We start from the raw sequence: 25919 nt of genomic DNA on the forward strand, positions 1-25919 counted from the left end.
TGGGGATGGAGCAGCAAGAATATGGTCATCCAGGCTCCCAACAAATCTCTGCTGGAATTGCAGGACAGCCACTGTTGCTTTGGAAATCTGACTTCTCTTGGGTGACTTAGGCAAGTTACTTAACCTCTCTGATCCTCAGCTTCCTCCTGTGTAAAGTGGGGATAGTAATAGGGCCCACTTCATAAAGTTGTTATAGGATTAAATAAGAAAATACTCATAAGACACTAAAAAGAGCGTGTGTTAGCTATTATTATTATTACTAGAGTTTCAGGGAGGAAGCTGCCCTCCCTTGGGGCAACGAGGTGAAAACAGCAGCCAATAAAATCAGAGATCCCCAGTGGGGAGGTAGGGACACCACAGTACTCCTCCCTGCCAGCCCTAAACAGGTTTGTGATCTATTTTTAATAAAAGAAGCTGTTTTCTTACAGCAGTGAGCAGGAGCAGATGCAAAAAAGAAGTTGCTGAGAAAGGGACCAAGTAAAGCCACTGGACCTCATGAAGGAAAAAGTGTGGTTAGCCAGAGCCACCAGGTCAAGAAGCCAGCCAAGGCCCTGCTCTAGAAACTACCTCTGGGCCTTGTTGCCCCATTGCATGTGACCTCTGAAATGGGGGGTCTACAGGAGTGAAAGTTCAGCCCCCCGTAAGGGAGGGGTGGGGCCAGGACAGGCTCCTCCCACTGCAGGAAGCACCGGGTGCCTTTCCCCTGCAGAGCTGCGGCTCTGGGACTACTTCCTTTTTCCCCACTCTGAAGCCAGGAGCAGGCTTGCTGAGCCCTTGGGAAAGATGTGAGCAGACTCTGGGATGTCTTAGCCCATCTGTGTCCCCAGGCCAGCGTGGCCAAGCGTGCTGGCTGGAGGCCTCCCTGCTTGTTTCAGAAGTAGCTGAGGACCACCCTGGAGGCCTGCAGGATGGAGAGGACGAGTGAGCAGAAGCTGACATCTGTGTCCAACTTGGTGACTGTATTTGAGAACAGCAGGTATGGGCGGCTGCTGGGGGAAGGGTCACCATGGCAGACTGGCAGCCTCCCACCAGCCCCTCCACTCCCCCAGGCCCTCAGGCAGCACAGATCCTCCCAGCCTCCAGGCTGAGGCACAAGCCAGGGCCACCTTGGGCCCTCATAGTGAGCAGTTCTCTCCCTGGGCCCTGCACTGGACACCTCCTCCTGTCTGGGCAACACCACATTGCTCAGTCATGGGTTGTTCAGAGCATCAGAGAGAGTTGTTGGGGCACCAGGAGCTGGGCAGAGCTGAGGGTATGAGTATGTGTTGGGGAAAGGCCAAACGAGTGTAGGTATGAGTGAGCGTGGGTGGATCAGAGGCCATGTTTGGGCTGCAGAACTCCACCCATTGCCTCTCCAGCACCTTGCAGGAATAAAGGCTGGTCCTTATCAAGCATTTACGCCCTCTGAGTAGGATAACCATATAATTTATCACTCAAACCAGGACGCAATAGAAACTGAAAGTAGATACCATTAAAATTTGGGGGATAGAGCTGGAACTGTATCAGGCAAACCAGGATGCAGGGTCAGCCTACCTTTGGAGCACTGTTCTCAGTTCGTTTCATTCCTGATTTCATTTACTCCTCCGAAGAGCCTAAAGTGGGAGGTTCTATTTCTATTCCCAATATATAGATAAGGAAAGGGAGACAGAGAGAGGTGAGGACCCCAATTGCTCTAAGTTCATGTGCTTCGGGGCAATGCTGGAGCTTCGGTCTGAAGGGAAAGGCTGGACCAGGTGTGTAGAGGTCGTGGGTAGCTCTGGCAGTGTGTGCGTGCGTGTGTGTGTGTGTGTGTGTGTGTGTGTGTGTGTGTGTGTGTGGCACGTTAATCCCCTTGGCAGGCATTTCTTAAGCCCAGGACTGTTTTAGGGACTATCTTAGATGGAGTTCTCTGGAAATAGACTCTGAGATAGAGATTTGCTTCAGGAAGTTGACTGGTGAGAGCTTTTGGGCACAACACCCATGGTGGTGAGGGAAGCGGGATTGGCCAGAGGGAGAAGTTGAACTGCACTGCACTTGGGACAGAACCCATCCCAGGGAGCTCTGGAGCTGGGATGCCCCTCAGTTGTTCTAGTTGAGGCAAAGGGGTGGGTGTTTGTACCTCCACGTGGACTAGTTGTTAGACTTTGGGTGGGGCAGTTCTGTTCCAGACAGAGCAATTCCCAGAGAGGGACTCAGCCAATAATCTGTCAGCCCCCAATACTACCAGCAGCTGGAGGGGGGTCCTCAGTCCTGAGGGGGTACCTGGGCAGCACAGCATCCTGTAAGAGCTGTAGAGGACACAAGAGCATGCAAGAAGATTTCTGTCTTTGGATGCTGAGCTCATGTAATAACCACAATGCAAGATTGTGGACAATAGATGTCCTAGGAGGGGCCAGAACTCTGTGTTGAGGGCACTCAGGGCAAGCAAAGCCTCCTGTGGGCTTCAAGATGGAGGTGGCATAGATGTGGGCCTAGAAGGGCAGTTCTCCTTCCTGAGCTCGGTGACTTTACCCTGCCTCTCCCAAGGTCTTTGCCAAGCTCGTCCTGTTCAGCACCAAGGACAGCTCTTAGGCACCACCTTCCTGGCCCACCACCCCCTTGGGTGTGGGGAGACAGCACCACTTCACCCAACACCCCAGGTGTGGAGTAGACACACTCGGTTGACCCCCTCAGCATGCTGTGCTCTGCCCAGGCAGCAGCCTGTCAGGCGGGGGCAGCCCTTAGACCAGAGCGGAGTCAGAGCTGGCATTGTCAGGAGGGTGAGAGCCAGCCTTATTGACTGAGGGGCCCATGTCAGCTGCCTTGGCTTGGGCTTCCATGTGAGGTCTCCAGTGCCTTAGCTGATCTAAAACTGGGGGGTGAAGAGGAAACCGAAGATGGCCTGGGGCACTTGGAGAGAAATGCAGAAGCTGAAACCAGATGTAGAACAGAAAGCCTGAGACTCGGCTAACTCGGCTATTCCCATGAGCTGCAGAACCATGAGCAGAGGAACCAGGCATTGGGTGCAAGGGAGGTGTGGGACAGCCTGGGAGTAGCAGCCTGGGACTGGGTCCCAACACACTCTCTGCCACCACCCAGCTGTGTGACTTGGAGCAAGACATTTTGACTCTCTGGACCTGTTTCTCTTTTACTCAAATGGGGAGAGATAGTTTAGGGTAAAGGCTCAGGAGCAGCCTGCCTGGTTTGAATTACACCTCTACCACTTCCAAGCTTCAAGTTACTTACCTCAGTTTCCTTAGCCACAAAATGGGGTAATGAAAACTTTTCTTGTCAAGCTTTGGAGATTTTGTACCTGTCTGGCCCTCCATCTCCCAGCCTGTTTTTCTCATAAAGACGCCTACCCTATGATGCCATCACAAGCCTTTCCACACCAAGGGGAGTGGGCACAGCTCAAATCACTGGATGTATTCAGTGAGGGTGGCCTCTGTCATCTAAAGAATTTAACTGGCTTGCAGACCCAGTGTGCAGGGTCACAAAGCTGCACACTAGGGAAACAGGGAATCTGCTCCCTGCCTGGCTTTTTCCCCTGCTGGCGGTGTGGAGGCCACAGCTTCCAGTGGGAATCCCCAAGTTTAGCAGATCTGCCCTCACTTTAGCTTGTTCCATGGCTCCCACCTTCCCTTGATGTATAAGTTACTGATCAGAAACTAAAAACAGGGGTGATGCCCAAAGGTGAGGGTGACCTAGACGGAGCCATTTAAAAACCTCTGTCTGCAGAAGGAGGGATTCCCAAACACAGCTGCATTTTAAACAGGGAACTATGTAGTTCCCCAGAGAATAAAACAGTTCACGCTGACTCATTTTGAAAACTGGAGTTCCCTCCAAGAAAGACGTGGGGAAGAGAAGTGGAAGTCTTACTTAGCAAGTTCCTACAGAGTGCCAGGTACTCAGGGGCATGGCACACCAGCGATTTGCTTCAGTCACCCCAAAACCCCAGCAGGGACATACTACTTTTCTCCCTGTTCTCCAGACAAAGCAACCCACAGGTCCGCTCTGTTCTCCTTAGGACCCCAGGAGCAGTGCCCAGAGCCCACAGCCTGGAACATGTGCATCACCGCCCTGGGTGCAGACCTCCCCTCCCCCCAGGTCTACAGGAGAAGGCCGACATTGAGGAGGCCCTGGGGTCTGGGCCCAGGACCGTTAGCAGGAGGTACCTGAGCTCCCTGAAGAACAAGCTGTCCAGTGGGGCCTGGAGGAAATCTTGCCAGCCTGGGACCTGCTCTGGGCCAGGGATGCAGGTGCTGGAGGGCTGGCTGCGGTAGAAGTGGGGATGTGGGGGGCCTCTCCACTGACCTCCTCCCCACACATTCTTCCCCAACCAGAGGCAGCAATTCCCCACGTGGGGGTCTTGTGTGAGCAAGGATCAGCTGGAGGCTAGATTCTCCCCCCTTAACCTTTGGCTAACTAACTGTCTACTGTGTTCCCTGAGCATTATTTCACATATCCCTCACTGTAGAATTTTTTTAGGCAAGCAAATTGAAACTCAGACAGCTTAAGGAACTTGTTCAAGGTCACAGAGCTTGGAGCAGTCTCCATCTTGTGATCCTGGTACCTTTCCCGGGTGTGGTCTCAGTTTACCCACTGGAGGAGGCAACAATTCCAAACTAGAAATAGAGGTCTGAGTGCTAACTTTCCTGCCCTTAGACTAAAGCCTGGTCTGATCCTGAGCAGGTCACCTCCCTTCTGTGGGTTTCAGTTTCCTCGTCTGTCGAGTTCAAGGGTTAGATGCAGGATACTGTGCACACGGAAGCCTGACTCCCTGGGTTCACATCCCAGCTCTTCTGCTTACTAATTGTGTGACCTTGGGCAAGTAATTTTAACCTCTTTGTGCCTCAGTTTCCTCATTTGTGAAATGATCATACTAGTGTGCTCTGGTTATCAATCACTGCATAACAAATCACCCCAAAACGAAGTGGTCAAATACAGCGATGTATTATTTGTCACAGTTTCGTAGGTTGACTGGGCTACTGCTGGACAGTTTTTCTGTTGGTCTCACTTGGGTTCTGTATTGGTTTGCTCAGGCTGACATAACAAAATACCACAGATTAGGTGGCTTTTAAACAACAGAAATTTATTTTCTCAGAAATCTAAGATCAAGGTGCCAACAGGTTTTATTTGCAGAGAGGCCTCTGCCCCTGGTTTGCAGATGGCCGCCTTCTCACTGTGTCCTCACATGGCCTTTCCTCTGTGCATGCACATCCCTGGTGTCTCTTCCTCTTCTTATAAGGACTCCAATCCTATCAATTTAGGGCCCTATCTGTATACCTCATTTAACCTTAATTACCTCTTTAAAGGCCCCACCTCCAAATACAATTACATTGGGGGTTAGAGCTTCAACATATGAATTTGTGGGGGACACAATTCAGTCCATAACAGGATATTTCATGTGGCTGCAGTCAGATGGTGGCTGGGGTAGAAATGCCCAAGGATAGTTCCACTCACAAGCCTAGTGCTTGGGCAGGGATGACTGGAAGACTGGGCTCACCTGGGAGGCTGGCATGGGCGGGCCACTTGCACTCTCTGTGCATTCCCCCCACAAGATCTCTCCACCAGGGAGGCCAGACCACCTGACGTGGTGGTTCATAGTTCCCAGGAGAGCACAGGTGGCAGCTTCCAGGCCCCTTAAGGCTTATGCCTAGAACTGTCACAGCCTCACTGCCACATTCCCTGTGAAAGCCATCCCATGGCCAGCCCAGATGCACTGCAGGAGGGTGTGAATACTGGGAGGTGTGCTTCACTGTAGCGTCTTTGGAAACTGTACCACGGTCCCCATCAGAGGAGACCAAATCTGTCCCTTCCTTTCTTCCTTCTCTGTCTACAATCCCCCGCAGGAGCCTGAGGAGAAGAGGATTGTCCAGGAGCTGCTGGAGACAGAACAGGCCTATGTGGCACGCCTCCACCTGCTAGACCAGGCTAGTGACAGGACACCCCCACCTGAGCCCCAGTACATGGGTCTTCTCCCCCGACCCCTGCTCTACCTTCCCACCCACCTCACCAGGGCTGAGAGTTGGGACCCCTGGGTGATGTAGGATACCTTAGCCCTTTAACCCCATTAGCTAAGGTTGAGGTAGAAGTCAGGATTTAGTCCATTCGCACTACTCCACATTCCACCCTTTGTGCCTGGGCTGGCCCAAGTACATGCCAGCTATCCTTCCAGCACCCTCACCATCAGTCACCCGTTTGCGCTTTATTTATTTATTTATTTTAAAAGATGACCGGTAGGGTATCTTAACCCTTGACTTGGTGTTGTCAGCACCACGCTCTTTCAAGTGAGCCACCCTAGGGTTGGCCCTACCCCTTTGCACTTTCTTCAGGAGCCCTAAGGGGTTAAATCAGTGAACATCAGTACACCAGCTTTAGCCTGATGAAGTCCAAGACCATGACAGACCCAGAATAGGCCCGTCTCTGACATTCATGAACTGCCAGCCTTTGGCCAAGTCCCTGCATCACTAGGCCTTGGTTTGCCCATCTGTAAAGTGGCCCAGAATACAATCTTCCCTGCCTGTCTCCCCCCGGGGTTGTTGTGAGGATGCTGGGAGGTTCAGGAGGTGAGAGCACTCAGTAAACTGGAGAGGCCCCTATCCCCTCGCGCGGGTGTGCAGGTGGCTCCCTCGCAGCCGTGAGTGACCCGGGTGGGCGGCTGCAGGTGTTCTTTCAGGAGCTGCTGAGTGAGGCCCGCAGCAGCAAGGCCTTCCCTGAGGACGTGGTCAGGCTCATCTTCTCCAATATCTCCTCCATCTACCAGTTTCATGCGCAATTCTTCCTCCCAGAGCTGCAGCGGCGCCTGGATGACTGGTGAGGTCCACCAGGAGCCCCCAAGGCCCCCTGACTGCAGCTCTGGCCCAGGGGTGGCACTGAGTTAAGGCTGTCAGGCCCATGCCCTTGCTGTGTGGCCATGACACTGACAGGCTGTGTGTGTGTGTGTGTGTGTGTGTGTGTGTGTGGTGATGGGCCACGTCCTTAGCCTTGGGCCTTACACTTATTACCTCACTCAACCTTCAAATAAGCTTGCTCTGTGATGATGGCATTGTGGTCATACAAGAAACCTTCTTTGTTTTCAGAAGGTAAAATCACTTGCTTTATGTATTTTGCCAAAGAAATGCCATGATGTCTAGGATGTCCTTTAAAATTCTTTGGCAAAGAGGGCCGGCCTGTGGCTCACTTGGGAGAGTGCGGTGCTAATAACACCAAGGCCACGGGTTCAGATCCCTATATAGGGATGGCCAGTCAGCTCACTTGGGGGAGCGTGGTGCTGACAACACCAATTCGAGGGTTAAGATCCCCTTACTGGTCATCTTTAAAAAAAAAAAATTCTTTGGCAAAGAATAATGTTAGTAATTTTTAAACCTAGTGATAGATATACAGGGGTCCATCTTTTTTTTTTTTTTTTTGTAGACGACTGGTAAGGGGATCTTAGCCCTTGACTTGGTGTTGTCAGCACCAGCTCTCCCAAGTGAGCCATGGGCTGGCCCCAGGGGTCCATCATTATATTCTTTTTACTTTATGATTGCTTAACAATTTTCAGAATAAAGTTTAAAAAAACACAACAAACCTGTAAGATTGCCTACCATCATTCCCATTTTTTCAGATGAGAAAATTGGGGTGCAGGAAGGCTAAGTGACTCACCCAAGAATGCACAGCTAGAGTAACTGGGGCAGTTGGGAATCAAGCTCCGGCAGCTCAGCTCTGGAGTTGTGGCTCCTCGCTGCTCTGCTGCGACAGTCCCTGCTACCACAGGATGATCCTGGATAAGTTTTTACCTTCTCAGCCTCCATGTGCTCATCTCTGACATGGGCTAGGAACTGTCCCTACCTTCAGGGTGTTGAGAATGAGATGAGATGAGACATGCAGTGTGTCTCAGCAGTGCTTGCACGTGGCCTTCATTATTGTTCCGTAGTCAAGCATCAGTTACTGAACATCTGTTGAGTGCCCAGCACTGTGCTGGGCCTTGTGAGGGGGCCCGATCAGTGGACAAGAACAGCACCTGTCCTCAGGGGGCTCACAGTCTGAGGAGGGGGAGGCACACCCGTGTGAGGATGACACCCCCAGCCCCGTGCCTGCACCCTGAAGGGCAGTGGAAAGGCTGTTTTGGGGGTTCAGGGGGTCTGGCCTAATGTGGCCCTGTCTGGACTCCCAAGAGGAGGTTGCCAGGCTGAGGCCAATCCCTGGGCACCCCTCCTGCAGGACAGCCACCCCCTGTATCGGCGATGTGATCCAGAAACTGGCGCCATTCCTGAAGATGTACAGTGAGTATGTCAAGAACTTCGAGCGGGCTGCCGAGCTGCTGGCCACCTGGACTGACAAGTCCCCACCCTTCCAGGAGGTTATCACTCGCATCCAGGTGAGGCTGGGGAGGGCCAGGACCTGCCTTGCTGCCCCCAGCATACAGTGACTCCATTCCCCTCAGTGATTGGGGGCATCTCCCGGGCTCAGCTGCTTCCACAGGCCCTAGTACCCACCCACCTCGCCCACTCCCCTGACCCTCGGGGCAGCCTGACCCACCCCTCCCACTCTCACTCTCCCCCATCGCTCCCCCGTCCCTCCCCAAGAGCAGCGATGCTTCGGGCAGCCTGACCCTGCAGCACCACATGCTGGAACCAGTGCAAAGAATTCCACGCTATGAGCTGCTGCTCAAGGAGTACATCCAGAAGCTGCCAGCCCAGGCGCCAGACCGGGTGGATGCCCAGAGTGAGGATACCCCCAGCAAGTCCAGGGGGCTGGGGAGGCCCAAGCCATTCCCATATAGTTACTGAGAACCTGCTGAAATGGTTAGGATGACCATCAGCCATCAACGTCCCTCATTGGCACTTTATAGACATTATCCATCCCATTAGCCATTTTTTACAGATGAGGACACCAAGGCCCAGAGAGGTTGAGTGCTTTGCTCAAGGTCACACAGCCAGAAAGGAGCAAAGCTGGGATTTGAACCCATACCTGTATGATGCCAAAGCCCATGCTCCTTCCCTCTGGGTCTGGCTTGGTTGGGGGAGCAGCAAGAGTCACAGAAGCCAAAAACGTCTCACAGTTCTGCCTTTCAGTGGCTTCCAGTCTGTCCACCCTGGGTGGCCTAGACAACCCACATGCCAGGCTGCACAGGCAGGGCTGCTCCTGGGGGCTGTTGTGGTGGGTCTTGAGGCTGCTTTATTACGCCTCCATGACCTCCTGCACCAGAACCAGCCCCAGATTTTCAGGGGATGACTCAAGTCTTGCCCCCTCTTCAGAAGCCCTCGACATGATCTTCTCGGCAGCTCAGCACTCCAACGCAGCCATCTCTGAAATGGTGAGCAGCCGGCCACAGGGGCAGGTGCGGTGGCACCCCTGGACCTGTCTCCTCCTTCCTGCAGGTCTCAGCATCCCCAACACTCCACAGTCACTGTGTCCCCTCATACTCCCATCCCACCATGACATCTGTCCCACTGCTGCCCTCCTCTCGCACCCACATCCCCATCCCTGTCCCCACAAGACAAACCTTCTAGAAGAAGGCGAGCCCTGCCAGGCCTTGGCTGAGGGTGCATCCACCCATCCTAGGAGCGGCTGCAGGAACTGTGGGAGGTGTACCAGCGCCTGGGCCTCGAGGACGACATAGTGGACCCCTCCAACACCCTGCTCCGTGAGGGCCCAGTCCTCAAGATCTCCTTCCGCCGCAGCGACCCCATGGAGCGCTACCTTTTCTTGGTAGGTGACGTTGGCAGCCTTACTCCACATTGGGAAGGGAAGCCCACAGGCCACTGTGGCCCAGGTTGTGCCTGCCTGGCCTCTACTCGGTTCCTCAGAGAAAAGGTTTCTTCTCTGTCCTTCTCTGCTTTGGCACCAGGGTGACCTTGGACAAGGCACGTGCTAACTCCAGCCTCAAGGATTTCCAACCCACAGGTTTCCCAGACATGGCCTAGGAAGCAACAGAGCTCGAACCCAGTCTGCTTGGCGCCAAAGCCTATGGTATTCATCTGTGCTCTAGAGAGTGCACAGCTGGAGGGAAATAGGTTAGCTGCCAGGAAGAACTGCCCTGGGTTCACACTGAGGAAGCCAGGATATCTCCTGAGATCTGGAAAAGTGGTCCTGCCTGGCAATCTGGGGAAGGGAGCTACATATTCTCATAAGCCACCTGCTGCCCTGAGCCCCTGTGAGAAAGGCCTCATAGGTTTCTGATGTCTGTGATGATCCCTTATGCCCACAGATGGGGTGACCCTTCAGTGACTATCCTAGTGGGATTGGGGGCTAGACCACCTCATCATCTTCCTCGTCACCTGTGACATCCTGTGAGCTGGCCCAGGGTGTGGCAAGCAGGGAGGAGATCCAGTCATACTCAGTCCACCCTCGGGGACACCTGCCTGACATCCTTCCTGCCCTGCCACTGCCCACACACTGATGTCTGTGTCCCCTGCAGTTCAACAACATGCTGCTGTACTGTGTGCCCCGGGTCATCCAGGTGGGCGCCCACTTCCAGGTGAGGACCCGCATCGACGTGGCCGGGATGAAGGTGAGAGGCCCCCTAGCCACAGTCAGGCTTCACCCTGAGAGTGGGACTGAGTATGAGGAGCAGCAGTAGAGGCTAATCCAGGTTCTCAATGGGAGAACCAAAGCCCGGCAAGTCCTGGGCAAACATGGAGATGGAAAAGTTAGCCCATGTGGGTTCCCAGTCCTCCTGCCAGGGCCCTTCCCAGGTTCCCACAGGCCGGCCCACTCTGGGGCACAATCCAGCTTGGCCTCGCCCTGCTTTCCCTACTGTGCACACTGCTGCTTCACAAACTATGATGTGTGCATGGATCCCCTGGATTTTGAGTCTGTACCTCTGGGTGGTGCCAGAGATCCTGAGTTTCTAAGCAGCTCCCAGTGATGCTGAGATTGCAGGTCCGTACACCACAGTCTGAGTGGGGAAGGTCTGCACTGCCAGCTCAGCTGCTGGCATGGATGTGTCCCCACCCAGAGATGGCTGCCAATGAGCAGCAAGAGCAATCATAACAGTGCCCATGGACTGGGCGGCCACCGTGGGTTGGGCCCTGCACCATCCGACCAGACCCTCATAACAGCCCTGTGACATAGGGGCTGTTATCATCTATCTTTTAAAAATAATCTTATTTTTATTACTTTAAAAACATAGATATACACATTTAAAAATCAAACACTATAAAAAATAAATACAGTGAAAAGTCTCCTTCCTACCTTGTCCCCTAGTTCCCTTCCTGAAGGCAGCCTTTGCTTCTCACGAGGCCTTCCAGAGGTAGTCTTTGCATATACAAACAAATAACATGTTATCGTTTCCTCACTTTATGCCATAAACAGTGGTGGATCCTACAGACCATTCTGCACTTTACTTTTCTAACTCATTCTGGAGATCACTGCACACCAGTACATTAGAGCTTCCTCATGCTTTTGCCCAGCTGCATAGTGTGCTACTATGTGATGTACCGTCATGCATTCAACCAGTCCTCTGCTGAGGGACGTTTAGATTGTTTTCAGTTGTCAGCTGCAAATGAGACTGTAGTGAAGTAACCTTGTACAGCTGCCTGTGTGTGAGTATATCTATAGCTAATCCCATTTTTTAAAATAAGAAAACCAAGGTCCTAGCAAACCTTTCTATGTCAAGTAACTTGCTTGAGGGTCATGCAGCAAATCCTGGTTTGAGTGACCAAGCCAGGCTTTAAAGACTCAGGTGCAACAGAGTCTGGAGACCCTGCGTCTAATCATTGTGCTATACCTTCTCCTATAAAAGCTACAACCCAGAGAAATAAAGCTTGTGGTGGAATTTCAGGCATGGAGAAGGAAATGGCAGGAGAACCTTCCTGACTGTCCCTCTCTGATGGCTCCTGCATCCTGACATGTCCTGAGGGCTGGGCTGGAAGAAGCAGAGGTCTGCTCTGGCCCATCTCAGGGCTGGCCAGTTAGCTCAGCTGGTTAAGCATGGCCTTGTAACATCCCCGCATTCCCTATCCTTACCCGCCCACCCCCGATCAGCCCCAGGAGGGGGCTGCAGGCAGGACCTGAGCCTGGGCGCTCCCTCCTCTAGAGCCCCTGGCCTCTGAGAGACCCCAGCAGGAGAGTCTGGCCCCTGCTCCTGACTGGGGTTGTCTGCCATTTGGGGCAAAATCAAGGGTCGGCGGGTGATGAAGGCTTTGGGGGGACATGGGCATCTTCTGGGGGTTCCCAGCCTTCCCCACACCTGGGCTGGCTACGGTCTTTTAGGAGTGCAGCCCGCACCCTGGGACATCTACTTTTCCATCCTGAAGTGGCCCTCCCAGAGGCCAGGGCATGTGCAGGCTTGTGTGTCTGGGGTCCTTGGAGAGACTAAGAAAGGCAGGATTATAAAGAACTACAGGCAGAAATGGAGATGGCAGCCCTGTCATAGGACTGTCAGAGATCCAAGCACAGAAAAAGAAGCAGAGATTGACAGATAGGAAAGCCAAGAGTCTTAAAGAGAAAATAGAGACGAGCCTGAGAGTGTCACATGCTTAGAATGTGTGTTGAGGGCTCATGGGCCCTGTACGTGCCAGGTTCCTGGTGTCTACCTGTCCTGGTGAGCTTATTTGATACTCTGGTGGCCACACAGCACCCTCTCCTGGATAGTGTGGCCTTGGCAGGTGCAGAGCTGTCCACCCTCTCCACGTCTGTGCGGGAACCATTTCAGAGTCTGAGGTTTGGAGGCAGGTCTGGCCTTTGACCACCGTGATGGTTCCTACTGGCCTGTGACCTCCTGGCCTCCTACTTCCTAAGTGTCGGGGATGCCTAGTTCGCAGCAGCTAGTTCTCCTCAAGGTATGACCAGGCCTTAATGTTTTTGCCATTCTGCACAGGGCCAGCTTGGGAAGAAGGAAAGAGTGCATGCACACACACTCAGGGACTCCGTGTACAGCTGTGCAGGTTGGGTACTGCACAAGGCTACCTCATGGAAGAGCTGCCATCTGCAGCAGAATGCAGATTAGCAGACTATGATACAGTATCACAGATTGTGTATTTATGGTGAGAAGTGTCCAGCAGATGGCAGTCAAATGTCTTTTTCCAACAAAATATGGATATTATGCCAGTTTGCCAACAGATGTCAGTAAAGCATTTTGAGGAAGGGTGTCCTTTTCTAATTAGCACAAAGGCACTGTATGGACTAGCAGGGAATTGGCCCAGACCTGGGAAGAGTCATTGAGACTGGGCACAACAGAAACTAAATTGTTGAAACCTAACAGGAGGTGGAGGCCTCTTTGTGAACATTCCAGGGGCATCCTGAACCCTCAGGTCAGGAGCTCCCCCCAGTTGCTTTTTCTATCTATCAAAAGCAACATATTTCTTAGTTCTGGACTCCAGATCTTAGATTTCTTCCTTCTTTTTTCTCTCTTGTCTCCCTGACCCAATTAGTCACGGAATCTTATCAGGTTTCCTGGTATTGTCCCGTGGTTAGAAATCTCTTTTCTCTCCCCAAGTGCATTCACTGGATCAGGCCCGGACCATTTATGGCATCACTTCCTAACTGGCCTTTGGGCTATGGGTTTGTCCCATTTTGCCCAGATCCAGCCCCTTGTTCCTTGCACACAGCTGCTGGGGTGGCATTCCCCAAACACCTCTTTCCACATAACCTCATCCATTTATAAACCTACCAGCCCTCCCCATTGCCAAGGGTATTGAGTCTAAATCACATTGGGCCCCTTGTAGCTGGTTCTGTGGGGCCATAGACTAGGCCTAACGTTAAGGACATGCTCGTAGTTCTCTCTAGGATGTGGTGGGCTGCCCTGAAAGTGTGTGTGCAAAGGCCTGGTCGTCACATGACAGGGAGGCAGCAGAGGAGCTCAAGTGTTGGATGGATTTGAGGGCAACAAAGTTCCCCCACGCAGAGGCTCTTGGGCTCTAGGTCTGTGTCTTAGCTTCCCATTGGGAATCTCTCTCTGCACTGCCAAGGAGAGATCTGTGCTTACATGACTCTGGGGGTGCAGTGGAAATAGATGGTCTTCCATCTTACCCTTGGGGGCTGAAAACCTCAGGTGGAATCTTTATTCTGCACTCTAGATGCTGTGTTGCCTCAGGCAGGTCTCTTCCCATCTCTGGGCCTCCATTTCCTCATCTCCTGAATGAGGATGATAATATCTGCCTCCCAAGATTGCCGTGAAGATTATTTTCTCTAACTTTTTATTATGGGCATTTTTAAGCCAAGAAAATGATACAATGAACCCTCTTATACTCATCCGGTTTTGAGATCCAATTTCCATTTTTGGTGACTCCATTGTCAGGACCTGTCACCTCTGCCTCACACGGGGCCAATTTAGCTGCTGCTAAATTCCAGGAACCATAAGTCCCAGTTGCTTAGAGTGAGGCCCAGTGGCAGGCACATTTGCTTGGCTGAACAGGATTAGAGAGGCGGTGAACAAGCTCCCCATCTCGTCCCCTGAATTCGAAGTGTCCCTTGGACACAATCCATCGCCCTCCACTCCACAGTGTTGTGCTTGTGGAGGGGGGATATGACAAGTCTGAACAGGTCACCTCCCTCCTTCTTTTGGCAGGTGCGGGAGCTGACTGATGCCGAGTTCCCCCACTCCTTCCTGGTGTCCGGGAAGCAACGCACCCTAGAGCTGCAAGCCCGGTAGGCCACCTGGGGGCTGGGTGAGGCAGGAAAACTGGGAGGGGCCGCTCTCCTCAACACCTGTGTTCACTTTCCGAGCAGGTCCCGGGAGGAAATGATTTCCTGGATACAGGTATCTGATTGCTCCAGGGTCCTAGGATTCTGACCCTACCTTACTCAGGCTGGGGGTGGGGAGGGGTGTGTGTACATGTGCATGTGCATGTGTGCACATGCACGTGCATGTGTGTGTGCACACTTCCAAAGCTGGGCATGCCCAGCTGCTCCCTGCTCTTCCTATGGAGTTGCTCAGTGGTAATGTGGAGTCAGACCTGGGTTCAAATCTTGCTGCCTCTCACTGTCTAGCTGGGCAGCCTGGGGCAAGTCACTGAACCTCTCTGAGCCTCGGTTTTTACATCTGTAATCTGGGGCTAATAGTTTCTCCTCCCTTAAGTCAGCCCATGTGTGCTTACAATCCAGTGCCTGGCACCCAGTAGGCTTTCAGCAACACTTGTTGAATGTGTGGATGAATGAACAGATGAGCAAGCCCTCCCTCCCACCCATCAATACCCCCAACCCCTACCCCCTACCCCCCAGGCCTGCCAAGCAGCCATTGACCAAATTGAGAAGCGGAATGAGACATTCAAGGCTGCAGTCCAGGGACCTGAGGGAGACACCCACGAGCAGAAGGTAAATGAGGCCTTTTGCATCCCTCTCTGGAGCTGGCAGCCCAAACAGAGCTTACTCTCTCTGCTTTACCCAGGCCAGCTCAGAGGGGCAGGGAGTGTCACCACCAGGAATAATTTGAGGGGAACAGGGAAAGCTCTCCCATCCCAGCATCACCCTACTCAGTGACTCAGTGCCAAAGCTTTCTTCCATTAGCAAAAACTTCCTTTGGGAGCTTCTATACGCAACTATCCTGGGGAAGGATTTCACATCTATATCTCTGGCTGCAGGGGTGGTGCAGTACTGGGTTTGAAGGTATCTGAGAAACATAAGACAAAGGGAAGTTGGAAGGAGGGCAAGGTGTGGATTAGGGAGAATGTCTGTGACTTGACTTTAGATTTGAGCTCTGAACTCTGACTTGCTGGGTGACTTTGCTGAGTCACTTGACCTCTCTGAGCCTCACTTTCCTCACCTGTAAAATAGAAAAAACAGTAACTGACCTATCATAACGTTTTTATCTATTCAGTCAATTTCATGTGGAAGCCCCTGGGAAACCCCACACACAGATCCCTGCCACAGCAGGTGGGCAGAGGGCTCCAGGACCTCAGAGAGTGGGCAAAAAAGGGGCATGAAGGGCCCACCCCTGCCTAACTCCCCCTTGCCCCACAGCTGCAGTCTGAGGAGTTAGGCCTCTGGGCGCCGCAGTGGGTCCGGGACAAGATGGTGACCATGTGCATGCGCTGCCGGGAGCCCTTCAATGCCCTGACACGCCGTCGCCACCACTGCCGAGCCTGTGGCTACGTGAGTACACCTGCCAGCACCCCTGTCTCCACCTGTCCCACCCAGGTCTTCACCTTCCTAGCTCAGGCCCTGCTCTCCTCCTCTCAGCCAACTCTGCCAATTTGAACCAACGCTACACAGTAGCACTGGGCGCTAACTCTGCACCAGGCCAGGTTCCTCTTTCGGCCCTCACAGTGCACCTCTGCAGCAGGGGCTGCTATTTTCCCATTTTACAAATGGGAACACAAGGCTTAGAGAGGTTAAATGACTTGCTTAAGACACTTCCTAAGGCTGACCCTCTTAATTCACCTGCTTTCTTACTACCATTTCCCAAAGCCCCCAGGCCCAGAGCTAAGAAATGGTCTCCAGCTCCCATGTGGGGGGAATCCAACCCCCCAGCTCCCCTCAGGCCTTGCACCACCACTTCACCAGCCCCATGCCTGTTGCACACCCACCCACCCACCCCTGCTGTCTTCCCTTCTTGACCAGCCTCAGCTAACTGTCCTCTCTTCTTCTGGACAAGTCCTTAGCACACTGTACCCAATCGGTCCTGTTGCTAATTCTGCCTGCCTGGTTCAGACTTGAGTTTCCTCACCTATACCATGTGGATTGCAATACCTACCTCCAGGGTGGTAGTGAGGATTCAACAATTAAATGTTCTCTCCCTTCCCTCTCCTTCTCCTTTTCCTTCCCTCTCTTCAATAGCACATGCAGGGCTCACCCAGCAGGATGAGCCACCAGCTTTCTGAGGAAGGAACCGTGTCTTCTTCCCATTCCTCCTCTTATCAGTCCAGAGGCAGATCTTGCTTTGTTTTTTAAGCACCTGCTGAGCTTGAGCTGTTCTCTGTTGACATCACAGCTCCCTCCATGTACTCTGCAAACACCCTTCGCAACCTCAGTCACTTCTGACCTCCAAGGTCACTTCTCCTGACCTCCAAGGGACAGGAGAAGTCCAGCTGGACAGGTTTGGGCCAGTCAGAGGCGTGTCCCCAAAATGCCTTAAACTGAAATCAGGACACGAAGTAAATTTCTGGCACTGAGGACACACCTAGGTTCAGATGTACGTGATGTGTTACCTCCCAGAACCAAGTAGAAAGGATCTGGGGATTAGCTGCTGTTCTTGATGATTCACATCTGTAAACAAGAGTTGGATTGATTCACGCTTGCAGTTTTGTAAGTAGTTCCTAAAAAATTATTTAAAATAGTGAAGAAATACAAAGAGGCACAGAGAATAACAACACCCATGCACCTGCCTTCCAGCTCAAGACATAAAATATTCTGACAACTAAATGAAATGTATGGTCCTTGCTTGGATTCTGAATGGAGGGGAAAAAAGACCAAGGTTGATATTTGGGACCATCGGGAGAAATGTGATTATAACAGATAGTGATATTGTACAGTGTAAATTTCCTGAGTGTGACCATGACATTGTGGATAAGTGGGGGAATAGCCTTGTTCTTAGGAGATACCTAAGGGTGTGAGGTGTCATGATGACTGTAATTCATACTCTAATGGTTCAGGAAAAAAATACATATAGAGAGAGAAATAAAGCAAATGTGGCTAAAATGTTAACAATTGGTGAATTTGGTGGCGAATATTGTATTATTTTTTCTACTTGTTTTTAGAGTTCAAAATTTTCAAAATAAAAAGTTGGTGGAGAAGAAAATATGTATTTACTGATTATATTTAAAAATTTAAATTTCTTAATAAATTAAGTAAAATACTCCCAAGGTAGTAGAAGCCCCCATGTGGGGCTATGTGAAGTACCTTCTCCCACTGTGGAGTTTCTCATGCCCAGGCAGCTCTTCGTGCTTGGTGAGTCCGTGAGTCATCCTTTCGGTGGTTTGGGTGCCAGTTTCTGTCTCCCCTGCCTGCCTGATGGGTGAGGGTGGGGCAAGCCTTCTCCTTTGGTCCCTTCCAGGATATGTGCTGTGCTGGGCTCACAGACGAGCTGCCTGTGTGCTGGTGCCGCCCAATGAATAACCCTCTTCCCTCTACCCCTTTCTCTTGCCCCTATTTCCAAGCCAACATCCTGGGCTCTCTGGGACACCCCAGTCTTCCTCAAAGTCACATCTTTCAGCACTCTGTTTCTCTCCCAGTCTTCTCATGCCTCTTTTACCCGGTCCCCCCAGTGATCTACAGGCCTTTTGGGGGTTCTCCATGATGGGCCCGACTCCAGAGTACTCATGGCAGGTCTTCCTGGCAAAAACAACCTGCTTATCATTTTTATATAAGAACACACTTGACTCTTCAGTGGAGTGGAATGCAACATTTGCACGAATCTTAAAGCTAAACTGTGGGACATTAAAGATGCCCTGTTTGTCAGGTGAGGGCAAAAGCCTTTGCCCTGCTTGTCTGGTGGGGTCATTGGAAGAGTCAGGTGAGAAGGCAGAGAGGCGAGCACCTGGAAAAGTGAATGCAATGCCAGGGGCCCGTCCTCACAAAAGGGGACTCTGAAGGGGAGAGAAGTTAGGGCCCGCACAGTGGGGGCCAGGTCTCAAGCCCCAAGCTCAGGAGCCCAGAGCCTGAGCTCCCCCCACATGCACCGCAGCTTCCAGGTAGCTGGGCCTCTGGCAGCTCAGGGGAATGTCCCCGCTCTGCCTCCATTCCTCTCTCAAAGCTTTCTCTTCCTCCTCCTGCTCCTGCTTGCTCTCATGCCCCCTGCCCCAGCCAAGGTACAAATGCAGTCCTCCTGTGCGTTACCTTGGCCCCGTCCTTCCTCAGGTGGTGTGTGCCAGGTGCTCTGACTACCGGGCTGAGCTGAAATATGACAACAACAGGCCCAACCGAGTCTGCTTTGACTGCTACACGTTCCTCACCGGAAACGTGCTCCCCGAGGACAAGGAGGACAAGAGGCGGGGCATCCTGGAGGTGAGGGCTGTCCTTCCATTTGCCGCAGGAGCCCACCATGTGCTGGCGCTGTCCTATAGCTGCTGAGGAACAAGCCAACGTGGTCACACTTTCCCTGCTGCTCCCTCCTTCTCTCTCTGTCCACAGATGCCTGACCCCTCCCCCAACTGAAACAGCGCTGGGCCTGTCACCAAACGGAAGCAACTTTTGGCTGCAGGCTGTGGTCCAGGCTCTTCCACCCCTCCTCTGTGTCCCCATCCCATAATAGCATGGGCCCCCTGGACAGTTCCTGTTAATGTCCCCAACAGTCCCAGGAGGTGAACAGAGCTGGTGTCACCAATTCCATTTTACAGATGAGGACACTGAGGCTCTGGGTCAGGAAGATTGGAGACTCCATTCTAACTGGAAGGGACTTCAGGGACCAGTGGGTCCTATCCCATGGAGACCCAAGATCACACAGCATGTTAGGAGCCAGCTATGTGATCTCTGCCACGGATAGTCTTTCTGTTGCCCTTGGGCCCTCCCTGTGTCCCTTTGCTCCCCAACACGCAGTCCCCTATGGGACACCAGCTGTGCTCAGCTTTGCCCCAACCAGCCCAGACGTTGGTTACCACCACGCCACTGCCCCTCCCTCAAAAGGCCAGGTTGACTTCTCACTGTCCCTGGAAAGTGGGAGAAGATCCCAGTTTATTCCAGCTGAGATCAGCAGCCAGGTTCAAGTTGGTTCCTTTCCATGGACATCCACCCCCTTTCCAATCCTCCCTATCCTTCCAGGCCTAGGCCCTGCCCAAGCCCTCCCTGACCACTAAGCAGCACAGCCCACCTCTGGAGATGGTTAGCCCCTTCAAAGACCCCACTTCTGTTTCCTGGAGCAACTCACAGGTGATAAGCCCTCCCAGCGCCTGCCCCCTGTGGGCACACATGCCACAAATTAGGCTGGCTGGGCTTCGACTGCAGCTCTGCCACTGGCCAGCTGTGTGACCACAGGCACATGATAGGACCTCTCTGAGTCTCAGAGACAAATAACCCCTCCTTTCAGTATTGGTGCCAGGACTAGAAATAGTGAGTGTCAAGCCCCCAGACCAATGTCTGACACACAGTGAGTGCCCTGTCCCTTGACAGCCCCTCTTTCTGATTTCAGAAAGGATCCTCGGCAGGGTCCGACCAGAGCCTGATGTGCAGCTTCCTACAGCTCGTTGGGGACAAGTGGGGCAAGAGTGGCCCCCGGGGCTGGTGTGTGATCCCCCAGGACGACCCCCTCGTGCTCTATGTCTACGCTGCCCCTCAGGTAGTGCCACCACTGCCAGCCCACGCCTTGGCCTTCCCACAGCGTGTGTCTGGAGGGGGGAGGTGGAGTTGGGGGGTCAGAATATTGGCACCATGTGTCAGATAAGGAAACCGAGGCCCAACGAGGACATGGGACCCTCAAGTCACAGGGATAGTGGGTTTCAGAGCTGGGCCCAGACTCCAGGTGACAGCTGTTTTGCCCTCAGGGGAGGCTGTTCTCCTCTCCTCTTCCTAGATGTCCTCCCGCCAGCTTGAGGTGTGGGCACAGGCTGTCTGGTGGGCTAAGGTGGGAGAACAGGGGCCCACTGCTCTCTCCCCACAGGACATGCGGGCTCACACCTCCATCCCCCTGCTGGGCTACCAAGTGACTGCTGTGACCCAGGGGGACACCCGGCTCTTCCAGCTGCAGCAGTCAGGCCAGGTCTACACCTTCAAGGCTGAGACCGAGGAGCTGAGCGGCCGCTGGGTGAAGGCCATGGAGCGGGCAGCCAGCGGCTGGAGCCCTGGGGAGCCTAATAACAGGGACCTGTCCAACTGACCCACAGCCAGCCACTCCCTGCCCACTATGTCACAGTCAGAGCCCTGCTCTGGCCATGGGCCAACCCACCATCCCAAGCTGTGCTTTCACACAATTGATGCCAGTCATCTGTGCCCAGACCATGTGTCCTGATTTGGGATTCAGAAAATATGGGCCCATTCCTTTGGGAAAGGGACAACCAAATGTCCCAGTTTGTCTGGGACAGAGGGATTTGTAGGCCACAGAACTTTCAGTGCTAAAGCTGGGGAAATTCCAGGTAACCCAGGACTGTTGGTCACCCTAGTGTGATTGCTCACTAGTGTCACCTGGGCAGCTTTAAAAAGATACTGGTGAAAAAAGTATATAAATTAGTTTTAAAAATTTTATTGCACACAGGTATTGATACTCAACTCTGTACCCCACAGATATGATCAACTATGTTACAATAAATAAATAAAATAAAGTAAGATAAAATAGAAATGCCAGTGGCTGTGTCCACCACCAAACATATCTGATTTAACTGATCTGGGATAGGAGAGGAATGGACATTTTTAGGCGTACCCACATGAGTCTAATGTGCAGCCTGGGTTACTTGGGCTGAAGAAAAAGCGAGCAAACTACCAACGGCTGTGCACCTGTCAAGTGCCAGGCATCATGGCAATAATAAGAAGAAATAATAAACATCTATCGGGCCAGGCACTGTGCCAGGTGCTTCGCGTGGACTATCCCATTTTACTGTCAAGAGTTATGATCCCCATTTTCCAAATGAGGACAGCAGCTCAGACAGGGTTAGTGATCGGCTCAAGGGCACACAGCTAGTGGATGCCAGAGCTGGGTTTTAACCCAGTGGGCTCAGATCAAAGCTTTTTCCATCAGGTGGCAGAACAGTAAGGCAAGCAGAGAGGGGAGGAGAGCGGGAGAGGAAAAGGAGGGGAAGACAGGAGGGAAAAGGTGGGAGAGGGGGAGGGGAGGAGCACCTCTGCCCCCGCTCCTACTGCTGGCGGGTGAGGCTGCTTTTTCATAAGAGGACTTCGGTGGATGGCGGGGGTCAGCAAGCCACATTAGTGGCCCCAGCCTGGGCCGAGACACCCTCGGCTGTTCCCAGTAGACTCTGCCCTCAGAGAGGGAAAAACGGGCAGGTCACCCCCATTGCAGGACCAGCAGTTTCCTGCCTTCAACCCAAGGCTACTTCCCTCCTGCAGGTTTGTTTGCTTGTTTGTTTTCTCCTTAAATAGATTTTTAAATTAAATTTATTTTCTGTTAATTGACACATAATAATTGTACATATTTATCTGTAGAGTGTTTTAAAAAAACTCATCAAAACCTCATTGGCAAAATCTCTCTGGGGAGCAGGTGGGCTGTGAGTTCATTCTCTTGTTCATTCATTCAACAAATATTGAGCATCTTCTAGGAACCAGATGTGGTTCCTGTACTGGGGATGCAGCAGGAAACAGACAGACAAAAATTTGTGCCCTCGTGGAGTTTATATTCTAGTGTGGGAGACAATCAACAAAATAAATAAGATACAGGGCATAGTAGATGGACGTAGTAGATGTGATAAGTGCTTAAATAAGGTGACCAACCCTCCCGTACTTTCCTGATTTTAAAATTGAAAGTCTCAAGTCCTAGAAAACCCCTCCATTCTAGGCAAACCAAGACAGCTGGCCACCCTCGCAGAAGGAAAAAGACAAGAAAGGGAATACAGGGAGAAGGCTGTGTGTGCGTGTGTTTAAAAGGAAAATTAAGGAAGGGCTTGCTGAGAAGTTGACGTTTGAAAAACCGCCTCAGTGAAAGAAGTAAGGGAGGGAGCCATGCAGACATCTGGGGGAAGAGCGGTCCAGGTCGGGGGACAGCAGGTACAAAGGTCCTCAGGTGGGAGCCTGCCTGGTACATGTGGAGAACAGTGCGGCTGGAGCAGAGTGAGCAGGAGGGAGGCCTTAGGAGAAGCCGCCAGATCACCAAGGGTGGGGTGCAGGGAGGCAGCTGTGGAGGCCCTCAGCTGCTTGCTGAAATGGACGGAAAGAGGTGAGCATAGAAGCTGTTAGAGGCTGTGGCAACAATCAGGTTAGAGAGGGGATGGCTTAGACCAGGGCTGGAGCAGTGATGGTGGTGAGAAGGGATCGGATTCTGCAATTACTCTGAGAGTAGAGAGGACAGGATTCCCTTACAGAGTGAATTGGAGGGACAGAAGGAGGCAGCTGCAGGTGGCACCAAGGTCTCTGCCCTGAGCACGTGGAGGATGGAGCTGCCACTCGCCGAGATGAGAAGACAGAGGAAGGAGCAGGTTGGGGAGCGGCAGACGTCAGGAGCTCTGACATGGACAAGACACGGCGGAGGTGCCTGCTCACGGCCACAGCAAGCAGACAGGCATCTGAGCTTGGGAACAGGTCTGGGCTGGGAGTGTACATGTGGGAGCTGTTATCCTAGAGATGGGATTTAAAGTGAGAATGAGACCAGAGAAGGAAGGGGTCCAAGGCCTGAGCCCTGTGCACCCAGCATTCTGTCAGCACCCCCACATTCTAACGATATGCACCCACATTCTAACTGTACACTCCTGACAGTCTAACTGTGAGCATCTCCACATATTAACCATGTACACCCACATGCTAACTGCTCACCCTCTGGCGTTCCAACCATGAGCACTCTTATGTTCTAACTATGTGTACCCCACATTCTACCTGCACACCCCTGACACTCTAACCATGTGCACCCGCATTCTACCTGCACACCCACTGACCCACAGTTCCAATTCTGAGAATTTACCCCAAAGAAAAATGCTGTGCAACAAACCTCATGTATGCACAATTGTCCCCTAAATTGGAAACTACATAAGTATCCATCAAAAGGAGACTCATTAAATAAACTCATGCCCATCAAAAGGGATTAGATAAAATGATGCAGTGAGAATTATGCAACTACTCGACAAGAAGCCTTAGATCTTCATGAATTGACATGGAAAGATGCCTGCGATGTGTTAAGTGAATAATAACCATGGAGGGAACTAACATTTTTAAACACTCACCATGTGCCAGGCATGGTACGAAGACGTTTGTAGAGATTATTTCATTCCATTCTTAATAACGTTAAGAATAGATATTGTCGTACGATCCTCAAACTACAGATGAGGAAAGCAAGGTGCAGATGGTGGAGTAACTTGCTTGTGTTCACAGAACTTGGGGTAGAAGAGGTAGCGCCCTAACCACTGTGCTCTAGATTATTCCACTCCTGCTTGGATAGAGATATCTCACATCTGTTTCACCTAAAGGGATACACAACACACTTGAAGAGGGTTGTTTTACCTTCTCCTTTAGATGCTTTGTGGTATTTGAATTTTTCCCCAATATCATGTATTACTTCTATAATCACAAGAACAAAAGTCCCTTTCCCACAATAAGGGGAAAATAAAGGAACGAAGAAAGACCCACCTGCCCTGCCTTCCGTCCCTGTGTCACTAATGCACCAGTACCCAGAGGACAGAGACCATGTGCCCAGCAGCCTGGGAGCCCCTGGCAGGAATGGAGTCACTTATTCCATTAACAAATATGGAGCATGGTGAGGGGCAGAGGCAGAACTTGGGGCCTGCCAGCCAGGAAGCCACAGATGTGGAGAACTGGAGGCTCCTCCGGGGGCTGCTGAGGTTCAGGTCCTGGGGGGCTTGTGTGGATTCTCTTACCTGATGACGCTGTGTGTCCCAGGCTTGGGTCCCACCAGGGGCCTCTGGTCTTTACTACCAAAGGTCCTTAATTCTAAAAAGCTGAGGCTTCCCTGGCAGTCTGCTGGCTCTGGTGCCCACATGTCCCCACCCTGGAAGGGGAGCTCACCTGGAGGGGGGCTGGCTTCTGCCTGGGCAGGGGCATCTTTTGAGGGCCTGGTGGGCCTCGAGCCAGCTGGAAGCAGAGCTTGTCTGTCCCTGCTATCTCTCCTGGGACATCTCCCTTCCTTAGCCCCAAGGAGGTGGCCCTGCCACCGGCACCCTTGGCATCCAGGAGCAGGCTACATTCGTTCATTCATTCATTGCTTCCTGTATCATCATTGCTATCATTTATGGGGTGTTTGCTATGCAGTGAGCACTCGGCACACAATCCTCATCTCATTTCATCCTGAAACAGCCTTTGGCATCATATTTACACATAAAGAAGGTGAAGCCAAGCAAGCTTAAATAACTTGTCCAAAGTCACCCAGCCTATCAGTAATGAACCCAGCTCCAAACCCAGGCCTGTTCGATTCCAAGGCCTGGCCCCAGCTAGCACTGGGAATGGGGTGCGCAGCACTTCCCAGTGGTTAGTGGGCCCCGGTCCCCACACCACCTGGGTCAGACCCACCTCACTCTGCTATTTGCTGACTGTGTCATCTTAGACAAGACTCTTTGCTACTCTGTGCCAGGTTTCCTTGCCTGTCAAAAGGGGGTAGCCATGGTCCTACTTCCCTGGCAACTGGGGTGGGGACTGGTCAACTGAGTGAATACATGACCAGCACCCAGAACAGCGGTGGCCACATGGTAACGGCCCCAAAGGCATTTGTAGCTATTATCAGCTCTTTTCTGAGCTGCCCTCTGCTGCCATTTGCTGCACTGCAAACATTTACTGAGTGTCTGGGGATACAAAGTGAAATAAATCATGGTCACTGCTCTTAGGGAACTCAGAGTCTAGGCCATTTGAATCCCCTGGACAGCTTTTGAAAAAATCCCAATGTCTAGGCTGCACCCTCTGCCCACTGAATCAGAATCCCCAGGCTGGGGCTGTGGCATTGGCACTTTTAAAGCTCACTGGGGATCCTGAGGGCAGCTCGCTCTGTGAGGGCAGGGTCAGTTCTCGAGTTCTGGTCCCTAAGCTTTTCCAGTGGGGTTTAGTCTGCGTGGGGGTGTGGAAAGTGACTTCACGATGGAGCTAAATAAAGTGGAAGAGGAGTCAGGAGAGAGACGCTGGGCACACAACCATTGCAGTGGTGTGGGTAGGTTTATTGAGATATAATTTACACGCAGTAAAATCCACCCTTTATAGCATAGTTCTATAAGTTTGGGCAAAAGAGTACAGCCTCCCAATCCCCCCATAATTTTCCCCATGCTGCCCCTTAATGGTCAACCTCTACCCCTACCTCTTGCCTCTGGCAACCATAATTTCTGACTAATGATTTTGCCTTTTCCAGATGTCATATAAATGGAATCATTACAGCCTTTTGAGCTTGGCTTCTCTTATTCAGCATCATGTATTTGACATTCACCCATTCCGTCGCATGTGTCAGTGTTCATTCCTTTTCATTGTTGAGTATTCCACTGCATGGGTATACCTGTTTGTTTATCCATTTACCA

At 52.1% G+C, this 25919-nt stretch overlaps 1 protein-coding gene across 1 annotated transcript; it reads left to right on the forward strand.

Moving 5' to 3' along the window:
- Positions 1-908: 908 nt before the first annotated feature.
- FGD2 (FYVE, RhoGEF and PH domain containing 2) lies at positions 909-20632 on the forward strand. The gene is made up of 16 exons (XM_063097909.1): positions 909-976; positions 3986-4217; positions 5811-5891; positions 6626-6774; positions 8164-8320; positions 8529-8667; positions 9201-9259; positions 9508-9654; positions 10364-10456; positions 14456-14535; positions 14617-14647; positions 15109-15201; positions 15847-15978; positions 18682-18828; positions 19949-20095; positions 20417-20632. The coding sequence occupies exons 1-16, from the start codon at positions 909-911 to the stop codon at positions 20630-20632; spliced, it is 1971 nt and encodes a 656-aa protein (XP_062953979.1).
- Positions 20633-25919: the final 5287 nt, after the last annotated feature.

This window comes from Cynocephalus volans, chromosome 5 (assembly GCF_027409185.1).
Source record: "Cynocephalus volans isolate mCynVol1 chromosome 5, mCynVol1.pri, whole genome shotgun sequence".
Taxonomy (NCBI): Eukaryota; Metazoa; Chordata; class Mammalia; order Dermoptera; family Cynocephalidae; genus Cynocephalus; species Cynocephalus volans.

Bases quoted from the DNA above. Each gene is read 5' to 3' on its own strand.
- FGD2 (XM_063097909.1), top strand. From the start codon at position 909: ATGGAGAGGACGAGTGAGCAGAAGCTGACATCTGTGTCCAACTTGGTG. The intron at 977-3,985 runs GTATGGGCGGCT...TGTTCTCCTTAG, and splicing joins ACTGTATTTGAGAACAGCAG to GACCCCAGGAGCAGTGCCCA. The intron at 10,457-14,455 runs GTGAGAGGCCCC...TTCTTTTGGCAG, and splicing joins TCGACGTGGCCGGGATGAAG to GTGCGGGAGCTGACTGATGC.